The 26,647-nt window shown below is 43.8% G+C and overlaps 1 protein-coding gene across 2 annotated transcripts in view; it reads left to right on the top strand.

Annotated features, from left to right (window-relative positions):
• Positions 1 to 26,647, top strand: part of Patj (PATJ crumbs cell polarity complex component) — a 313,297-nt gene that overhangs the window by 212,580 nt on the left and 74,070 nt on the right. For both annotated transcript variants that reach the window (XM_057783541.1, XM_057783542.1), the window contains 2 exons: positions 1,157 to 1,229; positions 13,306 to 13,392. In XM_057783541.1, the coding sequence (XP_057639524.1) occupies positions 1,157 to 1,229; positions 13,306 to 13,392 (160 nt within the window). The remainder of the gene's footprint in view (positions 1 to 1,156; positions 1,230 to 13,305; positions 13,393 to 26,647) is intronic.

The following is a 26,647-nucleotide window of genomic DNA, read 5'->3' as shown; positions in this document are numbered from 1 at the left end:
CCGGATATGTCAGTGTAATAAAGGTAAACGTGGCCCTTGTTAGATTGAGTCATACTGAGAAGTATGGATAGGTTTTATAAATTGGCTAAAGACAGGCCTTTCAAGGACGTAGGGACATGACTATGAAGTCTGAAGTAGGAATGACATGGACCAGTGGACTTGTTACCCAGCTGCCAAGTCAGGTAAATCACCTTTCTACTTGGAGAGACATATAGGGCCTTACGTTTGTTTATTTTTCCCTTACTACTGCTAGGATCGAACTCAGGCCCCGCATATGGTTAACAAATGTTCTAGCACTGAACTACATCACCAGCTTTCACATGTTAAGCACATAACATGTTATTTTTAGTCACATAATATTTGATAATATTTGTGAGTTTTCATGCTTTTATTTGTGAAAGATAAAGCTTCACATAAGTAAATCCTGGCTTAATTATATTGATCCCGCATGATGGGTAAATAATGGATGACAGTCGTTATCCCCCACAAAGCACTGCCTACTGTCCGCTGGCAGCACAGAAATGAGCCACATGATCAGAACTGGCATTTTAGCCGTGGCTGTGTTCCTGTCCCCATCTGATTAGATGCTAGCTCCTCCCTGCTCTGCTCATTTGAGATGGCAGGCAGCATTTACATAACCACAAGGCATCATCTTCCCAGAGCTCCTCTCTCCCCATCCATCACTGCTCCTCACAGTCTGCCATGCAGGGTCCCTATAGATAGCTTGACATCCTTCATTCGCAGAACAAAGTTTGAAGACAAATGAGGGGGCTGGGAATTCCTCCAGTCCAAAGAACACAGCACTGTGAACATGAGTGGGACCTAGAGGTGGTGCCCAGCGTTTGAAAATCTGACATTCCACAATGTCAAAAGAGTCGACACCTTTCCAAAATTATCTCCTCCAGCATCAGATGTCCTAAGCCCGATTTACTGACTCCTGGCATTCCCATTCTTCTTCATTAGTAATTGTATCCGGGTATCTCTCGAGCAAAACACCTGTCTTTGTGTAAGAGCTTTGCGTGTCGATCTCTCCTTATATATGTTTAATTCTGTGGTGTTATGCGCACATTAACTGAGAACTAAGGAAGTATTTGTAATTTGAGTCAGGAACTTAACCTTTTTCAAGTACTGATTGTTCTCCTTGACGATTTCACAGAAACGAAGACGCAGTCCATCAGATGGCTGTCGCTCCCTTCCTGCTACCATCAAGCTCCCCATCACCTGTTGAGGTAAGGTTGTTTGGAAAAATGCACTCAGTATGTTTTGTCATTTCCATAAAACCTTACTTTTTGAATTTTAGTTACATAATATCTGATAACTAGCAAATTTCCATGTCTAAGATAAAAAGAATTTGAGGTAAACAAAATGTAAGGTATAAAGCAGTGTTAAGTGTATTAGAATCGACTCACTGGTATTACCTCTTCAGAGTTACAAAGTTCCTCAGATCTATCGGATGGTCTAGCAGTGGCTATTTATATATTGAAAACAGAGACTCCTACAGCTAATCAATCCACAAAGCTGGAAACCTCAGAATAAGGGGGGCTACCATGTAGTCCCAACCCTTGGGGAACTGGTGTGAGACAGAAGCTGCTGGACTCTGCTGTCCTCAGGGCACCACAGCGGTGAGAGACACTTGTCAGGAAGAAAGGCACTTGTGCCTGTGGGCTGGTGTCTCCCTCTCCCTCATCCTTCTGCACACATGTCTCATGGACAGCTACTGACTTCCCCCTCAGTTTCTCCTCCACAGGTCCATTGTCTTTAGACATACACACACACACACACACACACACACACACACACCCTGAGGTGTGCTTTACTAGCCCCCACTCCGAATCCAGTCGAGGTCAGTCACCCTCGAATCCGAGGCTATTCCGCTTTTGATTCTTATCTGTTTTGACCAGCGATTGTCTTACACATTTGTAGCAGTAAACATTGTTTCAATCATGATTTCATCAGCCTTGCAAACATTAAGGTTTTGTTTTGTTTAACTTTCAGAACTCAAAGGGTCTAGAGATGTAGTGGTAGAATCCCTGCCTAACACCAAGAGATTGGCGGGACAATGAAGAGGAAAGACATGGTGTCAGAGGGACAGTCCCATAGCCAAGCTACCAGTTCAGATCCTGCAACTGTGCATGAGCATAAGCCTTGAGGAGTACAATAACCCTTTGACCCACATTTTAGTTTTTGGAAGAATAATGACAATAGCTTCTGTTCTGTTACTAATATTAAGTAATTAATGTACAGAATGTGTTCTAAGATGACTGAGACCACAGGTGGTTATTCAAGCTGTATAAAAGCACAGTGGTTTCATTTGTCTCCTGCTGTCTGGAATGGCTGTGAGTATCAACCACATGGCTTCTTTAGTATGTCCCTGGCCAGCTGGTGTTTCCAGCTTCCTGCTCAGGACGACACTTGACAGGTGATCAAGGATGCTGCTAACTGGTCAGGCTCTGTCTGGATATTTCCGGTATTCCTTTCACGACTCCTACACAGACTGAGAGGCAGTGTTGTTATTTTCAGCCTTGAGAAGAGGCACAGGGGCTGTATCATATACCCGTGGGCCCATGCACAGATGCGCCAGTCAGTTCAGTCTGTGCAGACCTGGCCATGACCACCGAGCCCCGTGCATTTATCATGGAGTACCTTAGTACAGCTGATTCCACAAAGCAGCATTCAGCACAGATGAACTGTTTTATTTATTTGAACTTTAACTTTATAGTATAAACTAGCTATCTCAATTCACTTTAAACATAAATGTGCTAATCACAAAATGGTTAGTCATTATTGAAAATGAATTTAGTCACCTATAAAAAAGATTTTTTTCTTATGTCTTAATCTCGCTGAATTAGTAATTAGCCATAAAAAGTAGTTTGGTGTCATTCAAAGGAACATCATTGTCTTATGAGCATTTAGAAGACTGATTTTACCTTTTTTTTTTCTTTTGAGGCATGGTCTCACTCTTGTAGTCTTGGCTAGCCTAGAACTCATCTATAGAACAGTCTGGAGGCTGGTCTCAAACTCAGAGATCTGCCTGCCCCAGCCTCCCGAGTGCTGGGATTAAAGATGAGCACACTGGCCTGATTTTGCTTTTTAAATAAAGCAGGCTGCTAATATTATGAGGTAGAGATGACACCACTTGTAATTTTCAAGGTCCTCGTCACAGCAGCTGCATCAGTTGTGGCATGCCATCGTTCATTTGAAAGATAATTAAATCACAACTAGGCGCTTGTAAAAATATGAGTTTCCTTTAAAAGAGTGAGGCTCTGGAATTTCTGTACAATGTTGTTGCTTGAAGTACATCCTTCAGGGCTCTTAGCTTTCTCCCTGATGACTCTGGTGACTGTCACTTACAGAAGAGCTCCCTCCGATGGGAGTGAAGTTTATGAGCTCTCCTTACCACTCTGTCTTTCTTATTTGCCTCCATACCAGTCACTCTGCCTTTACCCATAGGTATTTCTGTGCATGATCAAGCATAATTTATAAGCATAATTTTTGTCATTTTTGTGTGACAAAAAGAACCAGTTTAAACCATAAGCTGTACATGAAGTGCAGCCGTGCCACTGTGAAGTTGAACCTGGCAACAGTAATTCTGTCTGACTTCTACTGCATGCTCGTGACATCTCACATTCCTTTCCTCATTTGGCAAATACTTAGTAAGCTCTTATATCTGACATAGTTCCAGCCAAATTACTTTCTGCAGTTATGTGCTAATACAGTCAAAGAAAACATACTAGCAGAATATTGACCTCGGAGCATAATAGTTGTTGAGTGCTTGCCTTTCTTTCCACCAGTTGCCTGTTGGTCATGTGACCTTGGTAAAGGCAGTTAACTCCCAGAGCCTCTCTTTCTCTGTGAAGTATTATCAGAAGGGAGTAAATGAGAGTCACGCCCTAAATCAGGAGAGTGCACAGCTATAAATGTTTCTGCAGCGCTGTTAGCATTGCTGTGCAGCACACCTGGCCACAGTGACAGACCATTGCAGCAGTGGGTGTCACAGTGTGAAGTACAAGCTCAGAAGTCAGACAGATCTCAGTTCTGGTCTTCATCCTGGAAGGATTAACACTTGAAATGCTTAGATGAATTCTGGCATATGCTGGGAGTTTATTTTGGTTGTATTTATGTTATCACAGCCTCTAGCATACATTCCAGCTTCTGGCATCTTCCATCATTGATGATTATGGACAAAAATGGGATTTATTTCTTTATTAACTTATTTAATTTTTGAATTGACAAATGAAAAGTGTTTGTATTTACCAGTTTCAACATTGTGTTTCGAATATGTATACATTATGGGACAGCTAACCCAAAGTAGATTGGTCATGCATTCCTTCACATAGTTCTTGTTGTTTTGTGTGCGCGCTAGGATAGGATTATTTGAAATCTCCTCGAGTGCTGCTTGTCTATAATCCCAGTTTTGAGGCCAAAGACAAAAATAGTGTGTTTAAGGCTATGTAACAGTATCCTAACAAAACACATAATACAAAACAAACAAACAAAAAACCCGCTTAGAGGGGGCTGGAGAGATGGCTCAGCGGTTAAGAACACTGGCTGCTCTTCCAAAGGTCCTGAGTTCAATTCCCAGCAACCATATTGTGGCTCACAACCATCTAATGAGATTTGGCGCCCTCTTCTGGCATGCGGGCAGACATGGAGGCAGAATGTTGTATACATATTAAATAAATCTTAAAAAAAAAAACTCTTAGAGATTTTCAAGACTGAAGGCATTATTTTTAATTACAATCTAATTATGTCTTGTACTTATTTGCCCAATCTACTAAAATTTTGGAGTCTTTGACCTACATTTTGGAGCCTGTCCTGGAACTAGTTCTTGTAGACCAGGCTGGTCTCGAACTCACAGAGATCCGCCTGCCTCTGCCTCCCGAGTGCTGGGATTAAAGGCGTGCGCCACCACCGCCCGGCTTGACCTACATTTTCTTAACCTCACTACTAGTAACCACCATTCTACTCTCTGCTTCCGTGAGATTTTAATCCATAGTTAAGTGAAGTCACGTGATATTTTACTTTGAACACCTGGCTTATTTCACTTAACAAAGTTCTCCATGTTTACCTATGTCATCACTGGTTGGTACTGGTTTGTAAATAAGCACAGTTTGTATGTAAGATTCATTTTCTGTATCCAGCCATCCATTGACAAATGCTTGGTCGTGGGGATCTTGGTGCAGTGAGTGTGAGTGTGTACCTCATTTCTTGTTATGCTGCCCGGTGTGGCAGCACATACTCCCAACAATGGAGGCCAAGGTGAGAGAAGAGAATCATGAACCCAGCCAGTCTGGGTTACGTGGTGAGACTCTGTATGCTTAAAAATGGTTTCCTAGAGCATGAGAATAGTGCAAACTAAAACACAGCAGAAGAAAAAAGTGTAGCAGTAGGGAGAGGAAGAGAGGGATGTGAAATCAAATAATAGAATATGTTGGAAAATAAACTGAGGTTACATGGGAGACTTGAATCCTAAACTCCAGAAGGCTGTGACATGCTGTAGGCACTTGGAGCTGTTGGAAACATCTTGAACAAGAAGACATTCAGCCAGATCTGTAATTCAGGATTAGCCGAGTGACAAGCGTTAGAGGCGTCCTGAGACTCAGTGTGTAAAGACACTTGCTAAAGGCAATGGTAAATGTGTGAGATGTCTAACAGACAACCCGAGTTCAATCCCTTCAGCCACATGGAAACCAAAACAGTTACCATAAGTTTTCTTACTGCCACACGAGGGCATACACACACAAATAAATAAAGAGGATGTCTTAATTGAGGAAGAAAACCAGTTAAAAAGTCACTGCAGGGGTCTTATAAGAGATGGTAAGGGCTTAGGTAGAATGTGGATCTTGGATATTCATGGCATCCCTCCTTAAGGAGTCCTGGATCTTGTAAACATCTTCTACTGCAGGAACTTCTGTCTTGCTTTTGCTCAGAGGTTGTGCTTTTCAAACACCACATGAGAGGAAGTGCCCAATCAGGAAGAGCTGAGGAGATGGTTGCAGAGGAACAGCCATTGCCACGATTGCCATTTTACCCCTGGTTGTGCACTGCCATTCTGGAATTCCTGCCATCTAAAACTGTGTTCATGGTAGTGCTTAGGAGAGAAAAATTCAGGTCGTCATATCTAGTAAATGGAATATTTATTTATTTATTTATTTGCAAAAAGAAATATCTGTGAACTGCTGTAGTGGGGGTTAAAAGTCCTATGTGGTGTTTTGAAAAGTGCAATGGATTTAGGAACACAGTCATAAGATAGTCTAAACCAACAAACATGGCTCTTACTTTAAAAATAAGAAACAAGCCAGGTGTGATGGCACACGCCTTTAATCCCGGCACTCAGGAGCCAGAGGCAGGCGGATCTCTGTGAGTGGGAGGCAGCAGGCCAGACAGTGCTACATAGTGAGACCCTACCTTTAAAAATTGAATGGAAACAAAGTTTAATTATACTGGGAGGCATGCCTGTTAGGTTTTTAGCTTAGTTGCATCTCAAATCAAAGGAAAACAGTTATTTTTATACATATGTTCTTGTCATATTGATACTGTGCATGAGAAAATGGGAGTAACAGCACTAATGTTCATCTGGTGGAAACGTCCTTCTAAACCACCAGAATTTTCTTAGCTTGAACGATGCCCTGCCCTCAAAGCAGTGTTCCTGCACTCAAGCTTCTTTCTATCCAGTTGTAAGAAACTGTGCGTAAGTCGTATATCTGAGAAAAGAAAGTGCATAAAAATAAAGCAGCAAGGTGACAGCATCTCCTGCAGTCCTGGAACTCGGGAGGTAGAGACGGGATAAGACCAAGACCAGCCTAGGCTAAGTAGTGAGACTCGGTCTCAAAAGTATTAAATTAGGAGGCTGGGGTGAGTCAGTGAAATGTCTGCTGCATAAGGGTGAGGACCTGAGTTTGGGTCTTTAGCACAGGCCTGAAAGCTCTGCAGGTAGAATATTTGTCACCCAGTGCTGGCCAGCCAGGCTAGCTGGTCGGTGAGCCCAGGGTGGGTGCTTTCTCTCCTGGTACATGCTCGTGCATACACACTCACACATTTTTGTTTTAACTATTGAAAAGACATACAATATAATCTGGTCATGGTTTCTCCTTCCAGAACCTCTTAGTCATCCAGCTCTATGCCTTTCTCTATTTAAAAAACAAAAAGCAAACTTTAAAAAGGATTATAAAAATAGCAAAAAAGCACAGGAAACTTTGCACACAGATATACACACAAACAAACAAAACGACCCATTTAAACAAAAGATCAGGAACCCTACAAGCAAAAGATCAATGAGATAAAAAATGCCCAAACAAATTAATATGAGGCAAAAAAAAATCTACAAAAATACCATTGAATTCATTTTGTGTTGCCATCTATGTACATGGGGTCTGCCTTTAAGTGTGGTTTATATAATCAGTGAGATTCGCTGGAGAAAATGAATTTTTCCTTTGCAAGTGGTTGTCAGTTGGAGATAGCTTCTGGGCTTGTGTCTCCTCCCCCCTCTCAGGGCCAGCAGCCTCTTTGTGCAGGCCTGTGCGTGTTGTCACAGTCTCTGAGTTCCCGTGTGCGTCAGTCCGGTTGTCTGGAGACACTGTGTCCTTGCCCTCTGGCTCTTACAGCCGTCTGCTTCCTTTTCTTCATACGTCCCTGAGCCCTGAGGGGAAGAGTTTGATGAAGACACCCCACTCAGAGCTGAGTGTTCCCAAGTCTCTCAGTCTCTGCACACTGTCCAGTTGTGGGTCTCCATGTATAACTCCCATGTCCTGCAAGAGGAAGTTTCTCTGCTTCCAGTCCCAGCCCAGTATGATCCCATTTTTTCTTCTAATTAAAAATAGCTAAAACATTAAGCTAAAATAAATGAAAAAACCACCCATCTGCGCTCTATGCACTAGAACCCAGTTCGTGAGCTTCGGGTAAAGGGCTGGAGGTTGAGAATACACATGCAGAGACAGACTGACACATGAACCTTCCAACATTGGTACCAAAAAGCCCATCTTTAATAGCATGGAGGCTTAAATACACTGCAGTCAATGGCCAAGAGGTGAAAATCCCATTCTCTGATCCTCTAAGCTAGGCACAGCTTCTGGTAACTTCAATTAGAAGGCTCTAGACAGGGAAGAGCAGCTGAAGGCCAGGACTCAATTGGTCCCAACAATCATCACCTTATTTGGGAGATTCTCGGTGAGCCCAGCAGAAGCAAAGTTTGGAATTTCAGAAGGTGTGGGGAAAAAAATGTCCTTAATAGGACACAAGCACACACACACACCCCTTTGCCATCTTTATAGGACATGAACACACACACACGCCTTTACCATCTTTATAGGACATGAACACACATGCGCCTTTACCATCTTTGGGTGATGCTGTATTGGTCCCTTTGCCATTTGCTCATCTATGGTCCTTACTTCCTGTATTTCCTGACTTGGGTCTTCCTGGGGAGTTGTTGCCGTGAGCAGGCTTGGCCAAGCCCTCCTCATTGGACAGGTGATTTGAAGATCAGCAAGAGAGAAGTGACCACCTATCTCCTGGATTAACAGACTCATCTTGTCACAGCCACTTTCCTTCAGCCAGATGGTCTGCAAGTCACCAGGGATCCTTGTTCCTTAGAGTCATGCTTCTGACCTCCTTCCTGTCTCTGACTGTTTGCCATGTTTTAAGCTCTTGGCAAATGGGGTGTTTTAACGGCTCCTTGCTGTGTGAGCCATTCTGTTCTCAGAGTGGAGATGCAATTTTGTTCTTGTGTTGTTTAAGCACACACACTATACTTGCAAACCTTAGCCCATTTCCAACCATTCTCAATTCTCCCCCACCTCTCTCTCTCTCCTGAGTTTCTTTTCCATTTGGATTTTGACTTCATGTCCTCCTCAATGGAGGCATGTTCGACCAAAAGCAGAAGAGAAGGTTTTAAAAGGTGAATATAGTCCCACTTAAAGCATGGCCTTTGAAGTGAACAGACCCAGGAGGAATGAATCAGACAAAGGGCTTGAAAGAGGCACAGATGTTGGCATCAGAGATTTTTCAGTCTCCTCAGAGATTCCCCGCATGTGTAATTAGGATGTAAAAGAGATGCTAATGAATGTTTCTGAGAAAGACTAAACGTGAGTGCACGGGTGCCAGCAGAGTGGTACGGTGTGTTACAGAGAAAGTTTATAAAATAGTGTGAAGCATAGTGTAATACAGACATCAATAGTGATTATCTCATATTATCAAATAACATGCACGTACTGATTGCTTTGCTGCACAGAAGTGCAGTGTGACTAGTGACATTGTAGTTTTGCACCAGCATTACCCTCAATGTGTGAAGCATGTGCTAGTTTTTATGTCAGTGGACAGAACTTTGAGACAATGTCCTCAGCAGATTGGCCTGTAGGCAAGTCTGCAGAGCATCTTCTTAGTGACCGAAGTGAGAACAAGCCGTGAGGAACAAGCCAGTAAACAGCACTCCTGCATGGCGTGGCCTCTGTGTCAGCTCCTGCCTCCACTTCCCACCTGACTTCCTCAGTGATGGCCCTTGATTGGACATGCGAGCTGGACAAACCCTTCCCTCCTCCTATAGTTACCTTTGGTTGGTGCTTCATCATAGCACTAAAAATCCTAAGACATATGGAACCCTACTATGTATATGGTCCATCATTGAAACATTACGTTGTGGTGGATGGCTACCCAGTACTTGTTTCCTGAGGGGCTGTTTGTTGGCAAGTCCTTGCTACACACGGGCTTGACAGCTTCCAGAACTCACCCACTGGCCAGAGCTAGCTGGCCTTTTCTCTTCCCTGGCTCTGTACAGTTTTTTATCCTCCATCAGCTTCACCTTCCCAGCCTGTTTTCACTTTCCCTTCATTTCTGCCCTGGCTGCTCTCTTAACTGTTCAGTTGCCTTTGCTTTAGTATTCAGGCAGCTCACCCTGAGCCCACCAAGCTCTCTGCCGTCATCCCTGCCAGGGCTGCTCTGCTGCCTCTACTGCTTCATTCTTCCTGTAACCAGCTCAGCCCACAATCCTAAAAATAGGAAAGACCCAAGAAAAGCATCTTCACTAATGCAACACCAGGGAGGCAGCTCAGGAGGGCTTCTCTCAGTAAGCTTTAATTGTCTTCTTAGTCAGAGAAAAGTGTCTATCCCTATCCCAGCACAAGTCACATTCAGATAGCTTAGGGTTTGCTGCAAATCTGAGCTTTGTGTCTTAGGTATAGGTGGAAGTGGTTGCTACATTCACTAAGGCTTGTGGTAGCCAAAGTGTGGTACAAACTTTTAGAAACCACTCTGACTAAGGCTGCACTTTCATTACACTACCTGGTATTCAGCTGAGATAAAGGCATCCCAAGAGTGTTCTACACTGTTGGTGCTGGCATAAGTCATAAGTGGCTGTTTGACAGACAGTTCTTATACTCAGTGGATATACCACCATACAGCTAAATTGTTCATGACTAGCTAAGCTATGAAAATGTTTTCACAAAGAATCTGGTTGTTACACTGCTTGTTGGCCCCAGCATCAAATGGAGACACAATAAATTAGGAAAACACAGTACAACTCACAAGGCAAACTCAGAGAGGAGCTTTTAATGGCAAATAACTTTGGTTCATAGAGGAGAATCTTAAATACAGCTGCACTTGTATGACTCTGCAGGTTATTGAAACAGCTGTTTGTTCTGTAAGACTGGTGCCTCGGAAGGAGGACTTGACATGGAGCCTAATTTGTCAGACATATTAACATGTTGGCTAGGTGAATAACTCTAATGAAGCCTCCATGGAAAAAGAGCACTATCACCAGACATTCAGAATTGCAACTGCTGTATGTGGTGTGATGAGCTATGTGGACCAGAGATTGCTGCTGCTCAGGGTTGAGGGTATGTCTGTTGATTGCATTGGGTGTCTCTTGTTATGGGTGGCTTTCCTACACAGAATTAGTTCTTTAAATGCCAAGATTTTATGGACATACAAGAAATATAGAAAGGCATTAGAATATCTATTGTGAATCTTGTATATTTGTGATACAGATGCAGCATACCAGGAACTGAGACACTCGGGTCACCCAGTGCTGTAGGGCTTTGTTGAGTATTTGCCACCTCACTTTGTGTTTCTGTTATCCACATCCACACAAGTACATAGCAGGTTTTCTTCGCTATTAATTATTGTTTGTTTTTTTTACCAAGTCCTATGGTGATTGTTGAATGTCTTTCTGTACTTGTTCTTTGCAGCTGTGGGAAAGCAACACTTAGAAAATTGCTCACTGTATGTACAGTTACCCCAGGCTGTTCCTGTTAAGTTGCACCCTGGAGTACAAATACTAATTCTAAGCCCCTCCCTCTTAAGGCCAGAGACTTTAAAATCATATGCTTCTGTAACAATGCCAATTTTCTTTTTAAAATTTCTCTCAATGGGCCGGTCAGTGATGGCACACACCTTTAACCCTCAGGAGGCAGAGGCAGGTAGATCTCTTGAGTTTTTGCCAGCCTGGTCTACAGAGCAAGTTCCAGGACAGTCAAGGCTACATGGAGAACCCCTGTCTTAAACAAAAAAAAAAAAAAAAAAAACAAAACTTCCTTTCATTGTTTGACAGTCCCATACACTTAATGTATAGACTACATTTCAGCTGTTTTCACCCCTGTTATCATTCTATCCTCTCCCATAAAACCCTTCTGCTTACACATCCACTCCTATTTTCTGTCTTGTTGTATGTGACCCACTAAACTCAGTGAGAGTTTCCTGCTGTGGGATAATGCTCTTGAACACTGTAAAGATTTGTCATTCATATTGGTTAAATAAAATGCTGATGGGCCAGTAGCCAGGCAGGAAGTATAGGTGGGGTGACCAAACTAGGAGAATTCTGGGAAGAGGAAAGGCAGAGATGTAGTCACCAGCCAGATGCAGAGGAAGCAAGATGAGAAAGCCTTACTGGGAAAAGGTACCAAGTCACATGGCTAAACATAGATAAGCATTATGTGTTAATTTAAGTTGTAAGAGTTAGTAATAAGCCTGAGCAATAGGCCAAACAGTTTATAATTTAAGCCTCTGTGTGTTTACTTGGGACTGAACGACTATGAGACCATGCGGAACAGAAACTTCTGTCTACAGTTTCTTGCTAAACACAGGTGGGAGGTTATTTACTGGAGCAACAACAAAATGACACTATCAAAAGTCCTTCAGGGAGGGTAGGACTTATGGCCCCCCCATCCAGACCCATGATGAATATAGATAAACAAGCAACAGTCAAGGTAACCTTTGCCATCAGGAAGCCACTTGAAGGGCCTCTTACAGGCCCCCCATACCAAATTCCATTCAGTTGTTTTCCTGTTGTCATAGAGGAAACTCCTTCCTGGAGCAATTAAAGAACCTAATGCCTATTGTAAGAAACCATTACTGCTCTGGATAATAGAACAGCTATCAATAAAAGCCATAAAGCGAGTATTTTGGCAAACTTCTATAAATGAACAAAGATTAAAATAAAAAATATGAATAAATGACATTGTCATTGAAGGTCTGGTAGGCACAGGTGCGGATATAACAATAATTGCACCAGAATCTTGGCATCCAAATTGGCCACCTCAGAACGTAAATGTTCAGCTTTTAGGGATTGGACCTCTATCTCAAGTTAAACAGAACGTGAGATGGGTCGAATGTATAGGACCAAAAGGAGAAAGAGGAAAATTAAAGCCATGGGTGGTTAACATAGCAGTGAATTTGTGGGGACATGATTTGTTACAACAATGGAAGACCCAGATTCATGTTCCCCCAGTCTCAGAATGCACATGTGGATCATGTATATAGTCTCTTCACAGCAGTAGAAACCCTAAGACATCATGGTCTTAGTGACTACATCAGTTCAACCACATTCTTTCTCTAGGCACATATGATTACAATTCTGTGGGGAAATAATCTCTCAGTGTCTATTGGCTTGTAAAAACTAAATCTGTGGGCATAAACATCCAGATAAGTAGTAAAATACAAAGAAAAAAAAAAGATGAAGAACGCCCAGGAAACCTCCAGCACACGTTTTTTAGTCTTGTTACCAGAACTGACAAAGTTCATCGTCCAGGTTCCCATTCCTGACAAACTGTTGACAAGAAAGGACCTGGCCTGAGACAATCAGCCAGCCTGGAACAGAGAACGGGCCGGCTTTCCTCAGAAACACTACAGGCAGCAGGAACTGATGCCAGTAAAACAAATGGGCACATGTGTCTACTGGCTTTCTGTTACAAAGGAAGATGGCAGGATGACTTCTGCAGAAACAGTGTCCGCTGTAGCTTTAGGAACACCACCCCTACAGCTGTGCAGTATAAATGAAGAATGACATCTTCGCTGCTTTTCTTTACTGTCCCTTAGGACCTGGGTGGCACTGAACCTGTCAGTAGTGAGGAAGACAGCAGCGTGGACGTCAGACACCTGCCTGACACTGAAAGTCCCAAACCGGTAAGAATCCTAGAGTGGGAGGGCACAGGGCAGGAGCAGGGCTTGCACTCACTGCCCTAGATGAAGGACTGACTGCCTACTGTCCTGGTCACAAGGTGCTTTGAGCTCTGAGACAGGAACACAGCATCTTCCTCACCACACTTGAACTGTGCTGTCTAGGATTACAGCAGCAGCCAGCCCCTCCTTCCAGTGCAGCTCAGCCCTGGGTATTTCCAGGATCTGGACTGAAGGAACCTTGGCAACACAGGAAGAGAAGATGCCTTTGTTTCCTAGTAAAAGATACTTAGTTGCCCCAGATAAAGGAAGCTGTGGCTGTCCCACCAGGTGCGTTTGACATCTTGTTTAGTTGTCTGCTTTGAACCGTGCTCTCTGCTGTGTTCTGCATTGGTGACAGTGGTGACCATTCCTTTATAAATAAGGACACGAAGTTAAGGAAGTTAGTTTCCTTCAAAGGTCAATGGCTGCTTTGTGTGCATGCTCTCTGTGTCCAGGCCTTTTTTCGTGATGTACCTTTCTGGTTTGTATCCAATCACTTCCAAAGCTGGACTACAGTTGTTAGAAAGAACTATGGGCTGTTTTTTGTCATTATTGTTTCCTTGCCCCTCTGTGGTTCAAATGTGTATAGATCTCCAGAAACTCAACATTTAGATGATTTTAAATCTACCTGAGGTTTTATTTTACTTGAAGGAGTTTGAGAAATAATTCATTTCTTTATCTTTCAGCTTTTAGAAAAAGTATGCATTGGAACTCTTTAGATTTTATCTCCAACTAAGTGAACTGATTTGCTCGGGTATAAAAGAAAGGTTACTTCAGCAAAAGTAGAAATTGTAGCAGACCACTACAAACTAGCAAACTTCTTGGGACACAAGACCCCACTAACAAGGGGAGCAATAAGTCCCACATGGGGCCCCTGTTCTCTTCCGAAAGACAACGCATATCTGCACTGAAAAACCATTCATTTAAATACAAGTTAACTTATTGTTTGAGACACTGTATCACTATGGACACATAGAGCAGTGGTTCTCAATCTTCCTGATGCTGGGCCCTTCTAATCCAGTTCCTCATGTTGTGGTGACCCCAACCATAAAATTATTTCATTACTACTTCCTAACTATACTTTTGCGACTGTTATGATTTGTAATATAAACATCTGATATGCGACCCCAAAGGGATTGCGACCACAGGATGAGAAGCACCATGTTAGAGAAAAACATTTTAAAACAACGTGATTTCTGTAGCAACCTCAATTCAATCTGCAGAAGAAATAGAGAGGGAGGAAGGAAAGGAAGGACATTTTTTATTTCTTTGGAGAGTCTGATAGTACCAACAAGGCTGTCTTGTAGGCTGCAGATAGAAGCCATTCTTCATCCACTCTGTTCCTAGGCACCAATAGTGAAGAAATGGTTCACAGACAAAAAAAATTTTCAAATGAAGCTCAATACTTCAGGTCTCTTAGAGTTGTCTGTAAACAATCTCTTCACAATTGGTGCCTAGGAACACAGTGGATACGTGTGTGTGTGTGTATTTTGCCTACATGTATGTCTGATTGTCGTCTGGGCTTATTTTTAAGTATCAGTTCATCCAGGAATAACTGGATCTCCTGTTCTCATTATGTCTCTCTCCCCTTTATTCCTTCCCTTCCCATCTTCCTTGTTTTCTGGTATTCTAAATAAATTTCTGTCACTATTTCAGTGGAACCTATCCATGGTCTAATTGAGAGAAGAAAGATAACCTGAATTTGGACACTTTTTTAGCATAATGTAAATGGTCTCATATAAAAGAGTTTGGCCTTAACCTGTTGTGATGGCACATAACTTTATCCCCTCAGATTATATTCCTGTAAAGGGAGAAATAGGGTTTGGATCCAAGGAGTCTGACTTTAGTGTTTACTAGTCTCAAACTTGGAATGATCGTGCTTCATCTTTCCAAATGCTGGGATTACAGATGTGAGCCCCCATGCCCTGGGCTCATAATCCCCAAGTGAGTTTTTGTTCTTGATGTCGATTTTGTAGTTCTTATTAAAGCCTTAATGGGTGGCAATAAATGGATTGTGTTCCTGGTTTATGTACAACTTGAAAAAGTAAAGTGAGCTCCCATTAGATCAGGCACACTGTCTCAGTGGGTGGACCAACCCCTTGCGGTCCTGACTTCCTTGCTCACCAAATCTAGCTGAACTCGGACTGAACGAGCATGTGATCAAACCGGACTCTCTGAATGTGGCTGACAATGGGGGCTGACTGAGAAGCCATTGATAATGGCACAGGGACTTGTTTCTACTGCGTGTACTGACTTTTTGGGACCCTAGTCCCAAAATACACACCGTCCTAGGCCTGGATGGAGGGGGGAGGGCCTTGGACTTCCCACAGGACAGGGTACCCTGCCATCTCTTAAGACTGGAGTGGGAGGGAGAAGGGGGAGTGGGGGAGCAGGAGGGGTATGGGAGAAGGGGAGGAAGTGGAAATTTTTGAATGGAAATATATATATATATAAAGTGTGCTTTTCAAACCCAGAATGAAAGTACGAACCTACTGGTGGTTCTCCAGGAAGAGAGATCATTAAGATGACTGTGTGAAGAGGGTACTGGGGAACCTGACCTATTTGACTGTGCAGTCTCGGAAGCCCAACAATGGGTTGTCTGTAAGCTGAAGAATCACAGAAGCCAGGTCCAAAGGCCTTAGAACTAGGGATGTCACTGTGACAAGTTGTGGGATTCACGTGCTGGAGATCTTGGGTGCTGATGTCCAAGGCCAGAAGCTGGTACGGCTGCCCAAGAAGGGCAGGGAAAGGAATTGCTTTAGCTCACCTGTGGAAGCAGTGATAAGAGCCAGGAAACAGGTGCTGAAATATGAAATAAGTTGTCTAAAACCACCCAGCATGGAAGCTACACTCCAAAGTACTGTGTAGTAGAGGCAATCAGAGATACAGACACAATGGAACCAAAGTCTACCATGAGGAACTCACACTGGGGTCACTCTTTGCTGTACACACACACACACACACACACACACCTCTAAATCATCAACTCCTAACATCAAAAAGATAAAAACAGGTCACTAAAAAGTTGAAGTTTAATGACTCAGTAGTTAAAAGTACTGGCTGTTCTTCTAGAGGACCTGGGTTCAATTCCCAACACCCACATGCCAGCTCACAACTGTCTATAACTCCAAGATCTGACACCTTCACACACACATACATGTAGGCAAAACAAGGCACATAAAATAAAATTAAATAAAGAACTGAAATTTACACATAATTTTACACTGACCATTAAAGCTATGTATAGACAAGCAGATATTTCATAAAATGAAATAAACTAAAATGTTTCCAAAGCTAACCTGTGCTAGGCATGTTCACAGCGGCTGCCTTGTTGAACCCCGATGTACATGTGGTGCTGGCTGCTGAGGAGCTGCACTTAACAGGGGGCAGTCTCTTCTCGGAGACTTCACAGCAGGGAGCTGGCACAGCCAAGGCTGGAGCCCAGTCCTGTACTGTGTTGATCATATAGGTGACCTTACCCCACCCCCGTCTTTTATGTACCTTGGTGTTATGCCTACATGTATGTCTGTGTTAAGTATCAGATCTCCTGGAACAGGAGTTACAGACAGTTGTGAGCTGCCATGTGGGTGCTGGGAATTGGACTCTGGTCCTCTAGAAGAGCAGTCGGTGCTCTGAACCATCTCTCCAGCTCTGGATGACTTTTCTTAAAATGAAAGAAATATCAGGGATCTCTTTACATGTATACAGGGAGCCCAGTGATGAGCAGGACTTCAGACCTTCGTTGTTTGGTTAGACGAGGCCTCCTTAGGAACTCCAGGCTAGCTTCAGATGGATGAGCCTCCTGCCTTAGCCGTACAAGTGCATGGCATGCACTACCATGCCTGGCTGTGTTTTTAAAGAGCTTGAGATGCGCAGGTGCTCTCACACTAGGCTCCCATGTTTAGAAGCTTGTTGGTTAGGTGGGAAGGAAGGAGTAAAATGGGGCGGGGCTCACTGCTTTCTTATAACTGACCTCCTTGTTGGCTGCTGCCTTTATATCTTTATCCATGTCTTGGCTCCTAATTTTCTGCTTTTCTATAAAGCCATTATACCTTTTCTGTCTTCTTGGCCATTCTCCTTGCTATTACAGTTACCAAAACAAAATGATTCTAAGCAACCAGCTCACAGTAAATAATAAAGAGATAACTAAAGTAAATAATGGGAAAGAATGCTAGTATTTCTCCAGGGATATAAAATAATTGGTAAATGTGTGAAATATGTTCAGGATTCTTTACCACTAGAGAAATGCGCCACTGTGAGACGTGGCTTCATGTATCAGTCACAGTGATGTGTGGCTTTGCAGCTAGTAGAACGGCTATAATCAACACAGCAGATAATGGCAGCTGCTGTGGTCTGGAGGAGCTGGAACCCACTCATTAATCCCTGGCAGGATTCCAAAGGGGGGTGACAGATTCTAGGAATCAGCTACTGAAGGTAAACAGATACCAACTCCTATGGTAGCTGCGTTTCAATTATATTGAAATTTCTACTTTGATCGCGCTAAGAACTAAAAGTACTTGGCACTCACAGGTCATATGAATGAGGGCCTCATCTAGGGACATCTGAATTGAGATTTGAAGAAGCTTTCGGTATATTCTCTCTTAGTCTCTATATGGGAATTAGTTCCCAGGCCCTCAAGATACCAAATCTTTTATATAATGGCCAAATCCCTTATATAAAATGGTGAGGTGGTTTGCTATAATCTATACATATTCTCCTCTGTAAGACATTTGATTTCCTATAATACCTAATATAGTATAAGTTGTACTTATACTGTTGTATATTATAGTTGTATTATGTTGCTTCCAAAATAATCAAGAAAGTGATCTTGCTATAATCTATACATATTCTCCTCTGTAAGACATTTGATTTCCTATAATACCTAATATAGTATAAGTTGTACTTATACTGTTGTATATTATAGTTGTATTATGTTGCTTCCAAAATAATCAAGAAAGTGATCTCTATATGTGTTCAGTGCAGATGCAGGTTTGTTTCTGGTGTGTGGGTGTTTGGTATCATCCATTGTGGTGGTTGAATTGTAAATAGAGCCTGTTTTAAATAAGCAAAGAAGGCTGACTGTGGTTGGGAATGGAGCTGAAAAGAAACAGAGGAGGGACTGGAGAAATGGCTTAGCAATTAAGAGCACACACTGCTCTTACAGAGGACCTAAGTTTGGTTCCCTGTACCCATATTAGGTGGTTCCAAGAAATCCAATGTTTCTAGCTTGTATAGGCACCTGCACTCATGTGCATATACCCCCACACAGATACATGCATACATGTAATTTTAAAATAAATAAACTCTAGAGCGGGGGGATTCTTGACAGTCTTAGAGCCTTGGGTAGTTAGTGAACTGAAAGTGTCCAGCTGGTAAGATGGAAGCAGCTGAGAAGTCAGTGAGAGCCAGGTCACATTACAGAGATGATCACTGAGCTGACAGCAAGAGGCAGCCTCAGAGCGCTGCAGGGGCTGGCTACAAGTTGCCTGTAGTTGCTATGTGGAGATCAGATGGGACAGGCCAGAGTGGATAGACCAGGTAGGAGTCAGTGGCAGCAATGGCAGTGTGCAGCGTACAGTGGCCAACAATGCATATTCTCCAGAACACTGTGGAGACCATGCACAGCAAATGTGCTTGCCAGCAGCAAGTCTGGCATGTTCCCACGAACTTCCACAGAGGTGGCAGTAAAAGGACTCACCTTTCTTGGTGCATTGTGCCAAGTCCTTTTCTGTGCCTGCTCTTTAAAGCCCTCCTCCATGGGTTTAGCTGCACTTCCTCATCCTAAGGCTTGGCCAATATCCCAAGGTCTCCCTGCTCAACAAAGGCCCCAACAGATACGCGCCGCATTCCCTGTTCTGTGAAACTACATAGCAACAATGCGGGTGTGTGTCAAGTGACACCTGGCATTCAAACCTGGTTCACATAAAGCAGCAGCCTCCATAACATTTCTCATTTCTCACAGTTTTTAAAAGTTGTTTCGGGTTTTTGTTTTATTTAATTTTTCATGCTGTCAATGGCATTTGTTACTACTATAATCTAACTCTTAGTACAAGAACATAGAAGTGGGAGAAATCTAGATAGCAAGGTGACCTACATCCTGGAGGTGGTTTTAGAATTTATAGGGGATCAAGATGCCGGGGGAAGCATGCACTGTTTCTGCAATTAACTTTCAACTGACCTAAGTAGTCTGTGGCATTAAACTCAAATGGAAGCCAGCAGCTTATCTTACCACTCCAGGGCTCCATCCGCTGGACTGCCTGATCTTAGGAGTACCCTTGCTCCCTGCCTTGAAATGCCTGGTCCATATAAGATCTGCAGACACACTTCAGGGAAGATCAGCTTCTCTTATGTTAAATAGTGCTTGTATGGCAAGATTTCCTGGTGTGACTTGCCTTTGCAAATGTAAGGACTGTCCGGTACAAGTCAAGAGCTCTGAAAAGGTTCACACTGCCCATCTCTGGCTTCTCCTCCAAGCCTGGATTTTTGCTGCTGCTTTGTTGGGATTGAATATGATTGTGTACATGAGAACTCACCAGCAGTTGCCTGAGGCAAGGCTTAGTCAGCAGCAGCACCTATCCCTAGCACCAGACTCTGCCTAGGTGAACTCCAAGGGCGCTAAGGCCCTCATTTGTCAGCGCACATTTTCTTAGAAGCTGCAGTGTGACTGACTCAGAGGAGTGAAAACACATAAAACACCGTTCAGATTTAGGGTTACAACTTGATCCAAAACAGAGCTCACACTGGCGCCAGGGGCCTGACCACCCAACAGATGTCTTTCCTTCAGCCAGCACAATGGTCCTAAGAGGGTCAAGTCAAGTTTTATACATAGGAGCTTTTAGTTTTTTAATATGTAATTTTATAAATTCAAGAATTTCCTAGCATGTTTATTGTGATTGTACTCACCCTCAACTCCACCCACTAACTGCCCCTAGATTCATCCCCACCTCTCTACTGCCAACTTAATTTCTCCTCTCTGCTGTTCTACCTTCCTCACAGTGGCTACGCTTTAAACTATTATCAGCCGGCTACTAATGCCGTAACCTGGGAGGAAGTTTGTTTCCCCAGGCAATGGCTGTGTTACTGCACTGAAGGCAGTTTTAACTAAATCCTTATCGTCTAATAAAACTTCAGACTCAAAGGCTAGGGTGAAAACCTGCAGGCTCAGAGAGTTAGAGTAACAACTGGTTAACCTTCTCTCTTAGTGGGCATCCCAGGAAGCCGCTCTCCTTCCACAGTGCCCCAACTAAAATAACTCATGCTATGTTTCTCCTAGCTACTTCCTGTCAACTAGTTGCTAACCCCGCCTCCCTGAGCCCAGGTTAATTTTATTTAATGCAAATGCAACACATCTATACGTAGTTAAACAAATGTAGCATAAGAAATGTTAACACATCTTTGGCTAGTTAAACAAATATTCTACGGCACCCCACTTCTAACTTACTAACCTGTCAACTCCAGTTTGTGTGTGGCCATCCAGTGGAGTGTGGTTGACCTACCAGAGCTCAGAGCCGTAAAGAACACTGGCTCTCCCTCCCCCAGCAGCCATCGCTGTCCGTAGCCCCATAACTAGGGCTAGAGGCTCATCTGCATAGTAGACTTTATACCCAAATTCCAGCTCCCAATTGGTCTGTGCAGGTGGCTGGGCAGTCCAGACCGCCCATCAGTGTGTGCTGCCAGTTTGTGTAGCCCTGCAGTCTCACTGCTCTTAACCCTTCACTTGCCTCGTTTGTTCCCAGCATTACCTACAGTAAGGATTCCAGAACCTTCTGTATCTGACTCACTGATGCTGAAGCCTAAAGACAGTGGTTCTTAGAGATGGTCAGGAAGAGCAGAAGTCAGTTTTTCAGACCACACGTAACCTGTGAGGAGGAACACCATGATGGGCACTGCCTGACTTCATAGCCCAGTGAAGCATTTCCTGCCCACAGTTGCTAGGAAACAGGAGGAGTGACCACTCCTCATATCCACTGCATCCTGTCTAAATCCTTCATTTTATATGTCCCTGTTTTGATGAAAACACCTGACCTCACACTGATAATCGTCCCTGGCTTACAAGGCTCCAGATTCATGTGCTACACCCTAACATTACTTTATGTGGTGGAGTGCCCATGTTGGGGAACGGGAGCCAGACAGCAACCTCGAGTCTCTTCCTCGGGCACTGCCTACCTCGGGCACTGCCTACCTCGGGTTTTCCGGGCATTCTCTCATGGGTTGGCCATGAGAGTCCCTTGTCAGCTCGCCCCTGGGATCCACCAATCCCTGCCTCCCCAGCACTGGGATGTGCACCCCTGTGCCCAGTTTTTATGTAGGGTCTGGGTATCAACAGCAAACACACAACGAGCACCTCATACACCGAGTTATATCCGCGTCCTCCACCTGGTATCACTTCAGTCCCTCTTGCCCAGCTGGAAAACCAGCTGCATCCCCAAAGGTCATTGTAAAACTCTCACAGCCTGTTGAAATGTGAGAAAAGTCCTCTTTGTCTCATGTGGCGTCCCTGGATTAAAGAGAGCACTGCACACGATTAGATAAACACAGGGAAAACAGAAAAGGTTGCCTGTGGTTTAAACCTGATCCATGGCAGGTTGAGGTGGCTAACTTTAAAAAAGGAAGTGGGTGGTGAACTGGGGGGAGAGAAATGTGTTAGGCGATACTGTGGTCACTTTGGAATTGGTTTTAGGGCAGTGATGTGGCTTCTAGTTTTTGACGTCGCTTATCAAGCGTGTCTACTGCACTTGACTAAAATTCATTCCTGATCTTCTCTGCACTGACACTCAACTGTAAACATAGTCCTAAGTGATTGTCTAGTATGTGTAGGCTTGTTGGAGTTCACTTCCTGGCTGGTACTTCCAAAAGTGACTATGCACATCCTCACTCCAACAAGGGTCTGGGGATTCTCTGTGAGAACAGGGAACTGGCTGAGCCAGCACTGACCCCTCTCTGTGACAGTGTACAAATTGCCTATGTGGAGTTCAAGTGCATGCAAATATGTGGCATTTTTCACAGCTCATTGTTCTTTATGTCACCATCTCAGAGATAGCTTGGGATTTGCTCAGATGATAAATTTCCCTTTGCAAGTCGTAAAAACGACAGTGAACTTCTAATCAAATCTGCTTCATAGCCATGCAAGGAAAACCCTTTGGCTTTTTCATCCGTCCCCTTCCCTCTTGTATAATAATGAAAACCAGAGAGACAGAAGAGCAGCAAGGAAGACAACCTCACGAATGCCAGGATGGAAGGGGGGCACATTTTAGCACGGGTTCACCTCTACCCCATGTCACCCCACCCCACCCCTACTGCCTGTGACTGGCCCACTGAGGGGACTTAACTTGAATTTGTACTTGCCTGGGAAGGAATCACTTGTTAGCAACACTTTTTCTAGATGGGGAAAAGAATGCTACAGTTGTAATTCCCAGTGGTCAACTGTCACAGACTAAGATGACATGAGGGGAGGCACACAGAACTCATGCTGTCTTACCCACACTAGCGGCCTTCAGGATCCTGGGCTTCTTGGAAAGCAACACTGCTCAGTGCTGGCCTGTGGTAGAATTAGCTTCCTGGAGACACCTTGCTTGCTGGTGTGATATTAAGGCTCTGGAAGCTAAGACCGCTGGAGGCTGAGGTGTCTTTCAAAGGAAGCTGTAAATCCGCAGACTCTTTCAGGTATAAACCAGTTGTCTAAAGACCTGTGTGTCCCGGGCATATTGCTGACCACAGTGCCCATGGCGCAATCTACCAGGAACTGCCAGAGCTGCTGAGAGCAGCGGCAGCTAAGGTTTGCGGCACTCACTGTGTCCTCTGAAAGCATCATTCTAATCCATACTGGGTGGGAAAGTGGTAACATTTAGTCTAATATTAACCCATGTTTCACATGAGATTAACCCTATTAACACACTTTATAGATAAAGATGAGGTGCAGAGGTGTCACAGATAGGATTTGAATACAACTTTAAAGAAGCAATTAGCCGGGCGGTGGTGGCGCACGCCTTTAATCCCAGCACTTGGGAGGCAGAGGCAGGTGGATCTCTGTGAGTTCGAGACCAGCCTGGTCTACAGAGCTAGTTCCAGGACAGGCTCCAAAACCACAGAGAAACCCTGTCTCGAAAAACCAAAAAAAAAAAAAAAAAAAAAAAAAAGAAGCAATTATTAGGGCTGGAGATATGGAACAGTGTGTTAGTGCTTGCTCTGCCAACATGGGGCCCTGAATTCAAATCTCATGGGAAGAAGAGAAGGAAAATACCACAGATTCTTATGCTGCATAGCCTGGCATATGCACTGACAAATAGACCCTGTCTCAAATAAACATGAGATTGACCTCTGACCTCTATGTACATACTCAGGTATGCACACATCACACATGTTCATGAATATACATATCACACTCACATACAGATTTGAAGAAGGGATCAATTCTCATACACAGGTACTCCCATCTACTTGAGAAACTAAGAATTTGACTTTCTAACACATCCAGACCCCACCTCCACATATTATTGGTGTTATAAATATCAAAAGAACAGTTGGGGCTCATTCTCTAACAGCCTGGGGCAGTTGGTGTTTTGGTGACAACGCAGATGCTCACATCTGGCTGAGCATCTGCGTTCTTGTGTTGTTGGAGTGTCGCTGCCACCCTGCAAGTTGTCACTTCCCGTAGCTAGAGCTGAACCAAGAGAGGAAACAGGTTTCCACAGAAATTACGGTTCCATGAAAGATCTGGAAGCGGTGGGGAAGATTGGTCTCTTCAGTATGCAAACTCATTCCAGAATGTAAAGAATTCCTTTTGGGTTGAATCCATAGACATTTGTCACTGAGCTGTGTTTCTGACTTATGAAAATGAATATGTGGGCTAGGGATAGTTTCTCTCAAGTTTGTTTAACCAACTTTTAAAAGAAAAGTTTGGGTGCTGTGAGAGTCTTTAGTGACTCTTAATTAGCCAGAAGCAGAAATTTACTTAAAGGCTTCAGATGTTGTCCACGCCACCTGTAGCCACTGCAGGGACAGAATTATGACTCAACTCAGGAGCAGTTGGTGCCAGAAGTATCTCAGCTGTTCTATCAGCCAGACCCCCATCCCCAGCATGGTGTGCACGTCACTTCTAGAGCTAAGCCTCTACCAGAGCAGAGCTGATGCCTCTCCCTTGAGTCACTGGAGGCAGAAGTCTTCTGTTCTTGTTTCATCTCAGTGTCTACCCTTAAGCCATTACTGTGTCCAGAGAGAAGGTGCACTTCATTACAGGAGTGTGGTGATTTGAATGAGAAAGGTGGCCATGGGCTCATGTGTTTAAATGTTTGGTACCTATTTGGTGGAACTATTTGGAGGTGTGGCCTTGTTGGAGGAGGTGTGCCATAGGGAGTAGGCTTTGAGGTTTCAAAAGTCCACACTATTTTCAGTTAGCACTCTCAATGTCTCTCTTTCCCCCCTCCCTTCTCTTGCTGTTTCTCTCATGCTGTCTCTGTCTGTCTGACTGTCTCCCTACTTGTGGATCAAATTTTAGGTCTTACTTACTGCTCTAGTACCATGCCTTCCTAAGCACTGCCAAGCTCCATGCCATGGTGGTTATAGACCCAACCTCAGACACTATAAGCAAGCCCCAATAAACTTTATTCTAGAAATTGCCTAGGTCACAACTGTGGAAAGGTAACTAAGAAAAGGAGTCAGTCTGCTTTGAGGATTACAGGCAGACCCACTTCTCATCATAACTGTCACCTAGGAGAGTCCAGTTCTTAACAACTAACCCTGAAGTTCCAGCTGCTGATACATCTGATTTTGTTGCACAAAACAGTGTCCAATAGGAGCTCCTATGCTGTGCTGAGGCTTTCGGTGCCCACCAAATATGCTGTGTCCATACGATTCAGGAGCTAAGATGCAAAGTCATCATCTTAAAATAGAGCTCCATTGTACAGTGCCTGGAAGGTGAGCAAGTTCTAAGCCTGTGTGTATACGCAAGGGAGGTAACGTGAGCCGCTGCAGGGGCCAGTAAGTGCCTCTGTTTTGTTTTCATTCTCAGATTAGAATTAACAAATGCAATTTGTTCTGACCTGATATCAAATCTAAGTTCAGAGTCACTCCGCAGGACTGAACAAGGACCTTCTGGCAAAAAGTGCAGTCTCTTTCTCACATGCTTTATGCCTTGGTTAAGAGTGGGGCTGTGTCTGGGTTGGGTTCTGGCTTGGTAATACTTTGTCATCCCTGTATCTCAGTTACTCAAACTCTAAAAAAGATGATTGGGCTTTGATTTTGGTTCATCTTAGACAGTGTCTCCTATATCCCAGGCTGGCCATCAGCTCACTGTCTAGCAATGGATGACCTTAAATTCCTTGTGCCCCCCCCCCACGATACTGGGATTGAAGGTTTGCACCCCCACAGGCAGTCTAAAACAGGAAACAGTATCTAACACAAAAGTCCATTGTGAGCATTAACAAATGTGTAGCATGACTACCTCCGTAATTGGTAGATAGTCAGTAGTCAATAGTCTCTAGCTGGCATAGTTGGCACTGCCCTTATACACAGCCCCATCCCCTCAGCCAGTTTAAGGTAGTCCGTCTAAGAAGGTGGTGTGCTGAGCCACACACCCTATTTCATCATTCCATCCTGTTGCATTTTTAACCTTGAGACACCCGCCACCCAGAACCGTGCTGTATCATTCCCTTGTAGGTAATCATTTCTATAATCATCCTTCCAATATGTAGGAAAAGGTGGTGAGCCCTGGGCTCCTCTGCTCTTACAGCATCCTGCTGTCTAATCAGATGTGGGGCTCAGGCTTGGCCAACAGCCCCTTTTCAGGTAGCTTGTTGCTACTTTCCTACTGTTGAAAGGGAAAGGAGGGGAACCGGACCTTTCTAAACACTCCTGCTAATTAGAATCAAACCAGTCGAAACCCATATTTTTTTGTCCCCCCTCCCCCCTCCCCCGTTTTGCAAATGGTAACTATCGGGCCCACAAGGTAGCTCAACTGGTATAAGTACCTGCCACCCAGCCTGATGACCTGAGTTTCATCCCCTGACTTAATAGAAAGAACCAACTCCCACAAGTTGTCCTCTGACGCAAGTGCACATGCTCAAACACACGCACAGATAAATGTAAAAACAGTTTAAGAAAAAGGAAAAACAAAGTTAGTAGTTGTCCTGACCAATATATAAATTACAGTTTTTGATCCATAGCTAATGTTAGAAACAAGTTTAGGTTGCAAAGAAAGAGACCAGCTTCTGACCAAAGTGTC

Source organism: Chionomys nivalis, chromosome 11 (genome assembly GCF_950005125.1).
Source record: "Chionomys nivalis chromosome 11, mChiNiv1.1, whole genome shotgun sequence".
Taxonomy (NCBI): Eukaryota; Metazoa; Chordata; class Mammalia; order Rodentia; family Cricetidae; genus Chionomys; species Chionomys nivalis.
The sequence above is the reverse complement of the archived record's forward strand: the minus strand, read 5'-3'. Positions and strand labels throughout refer to the sequence as shown.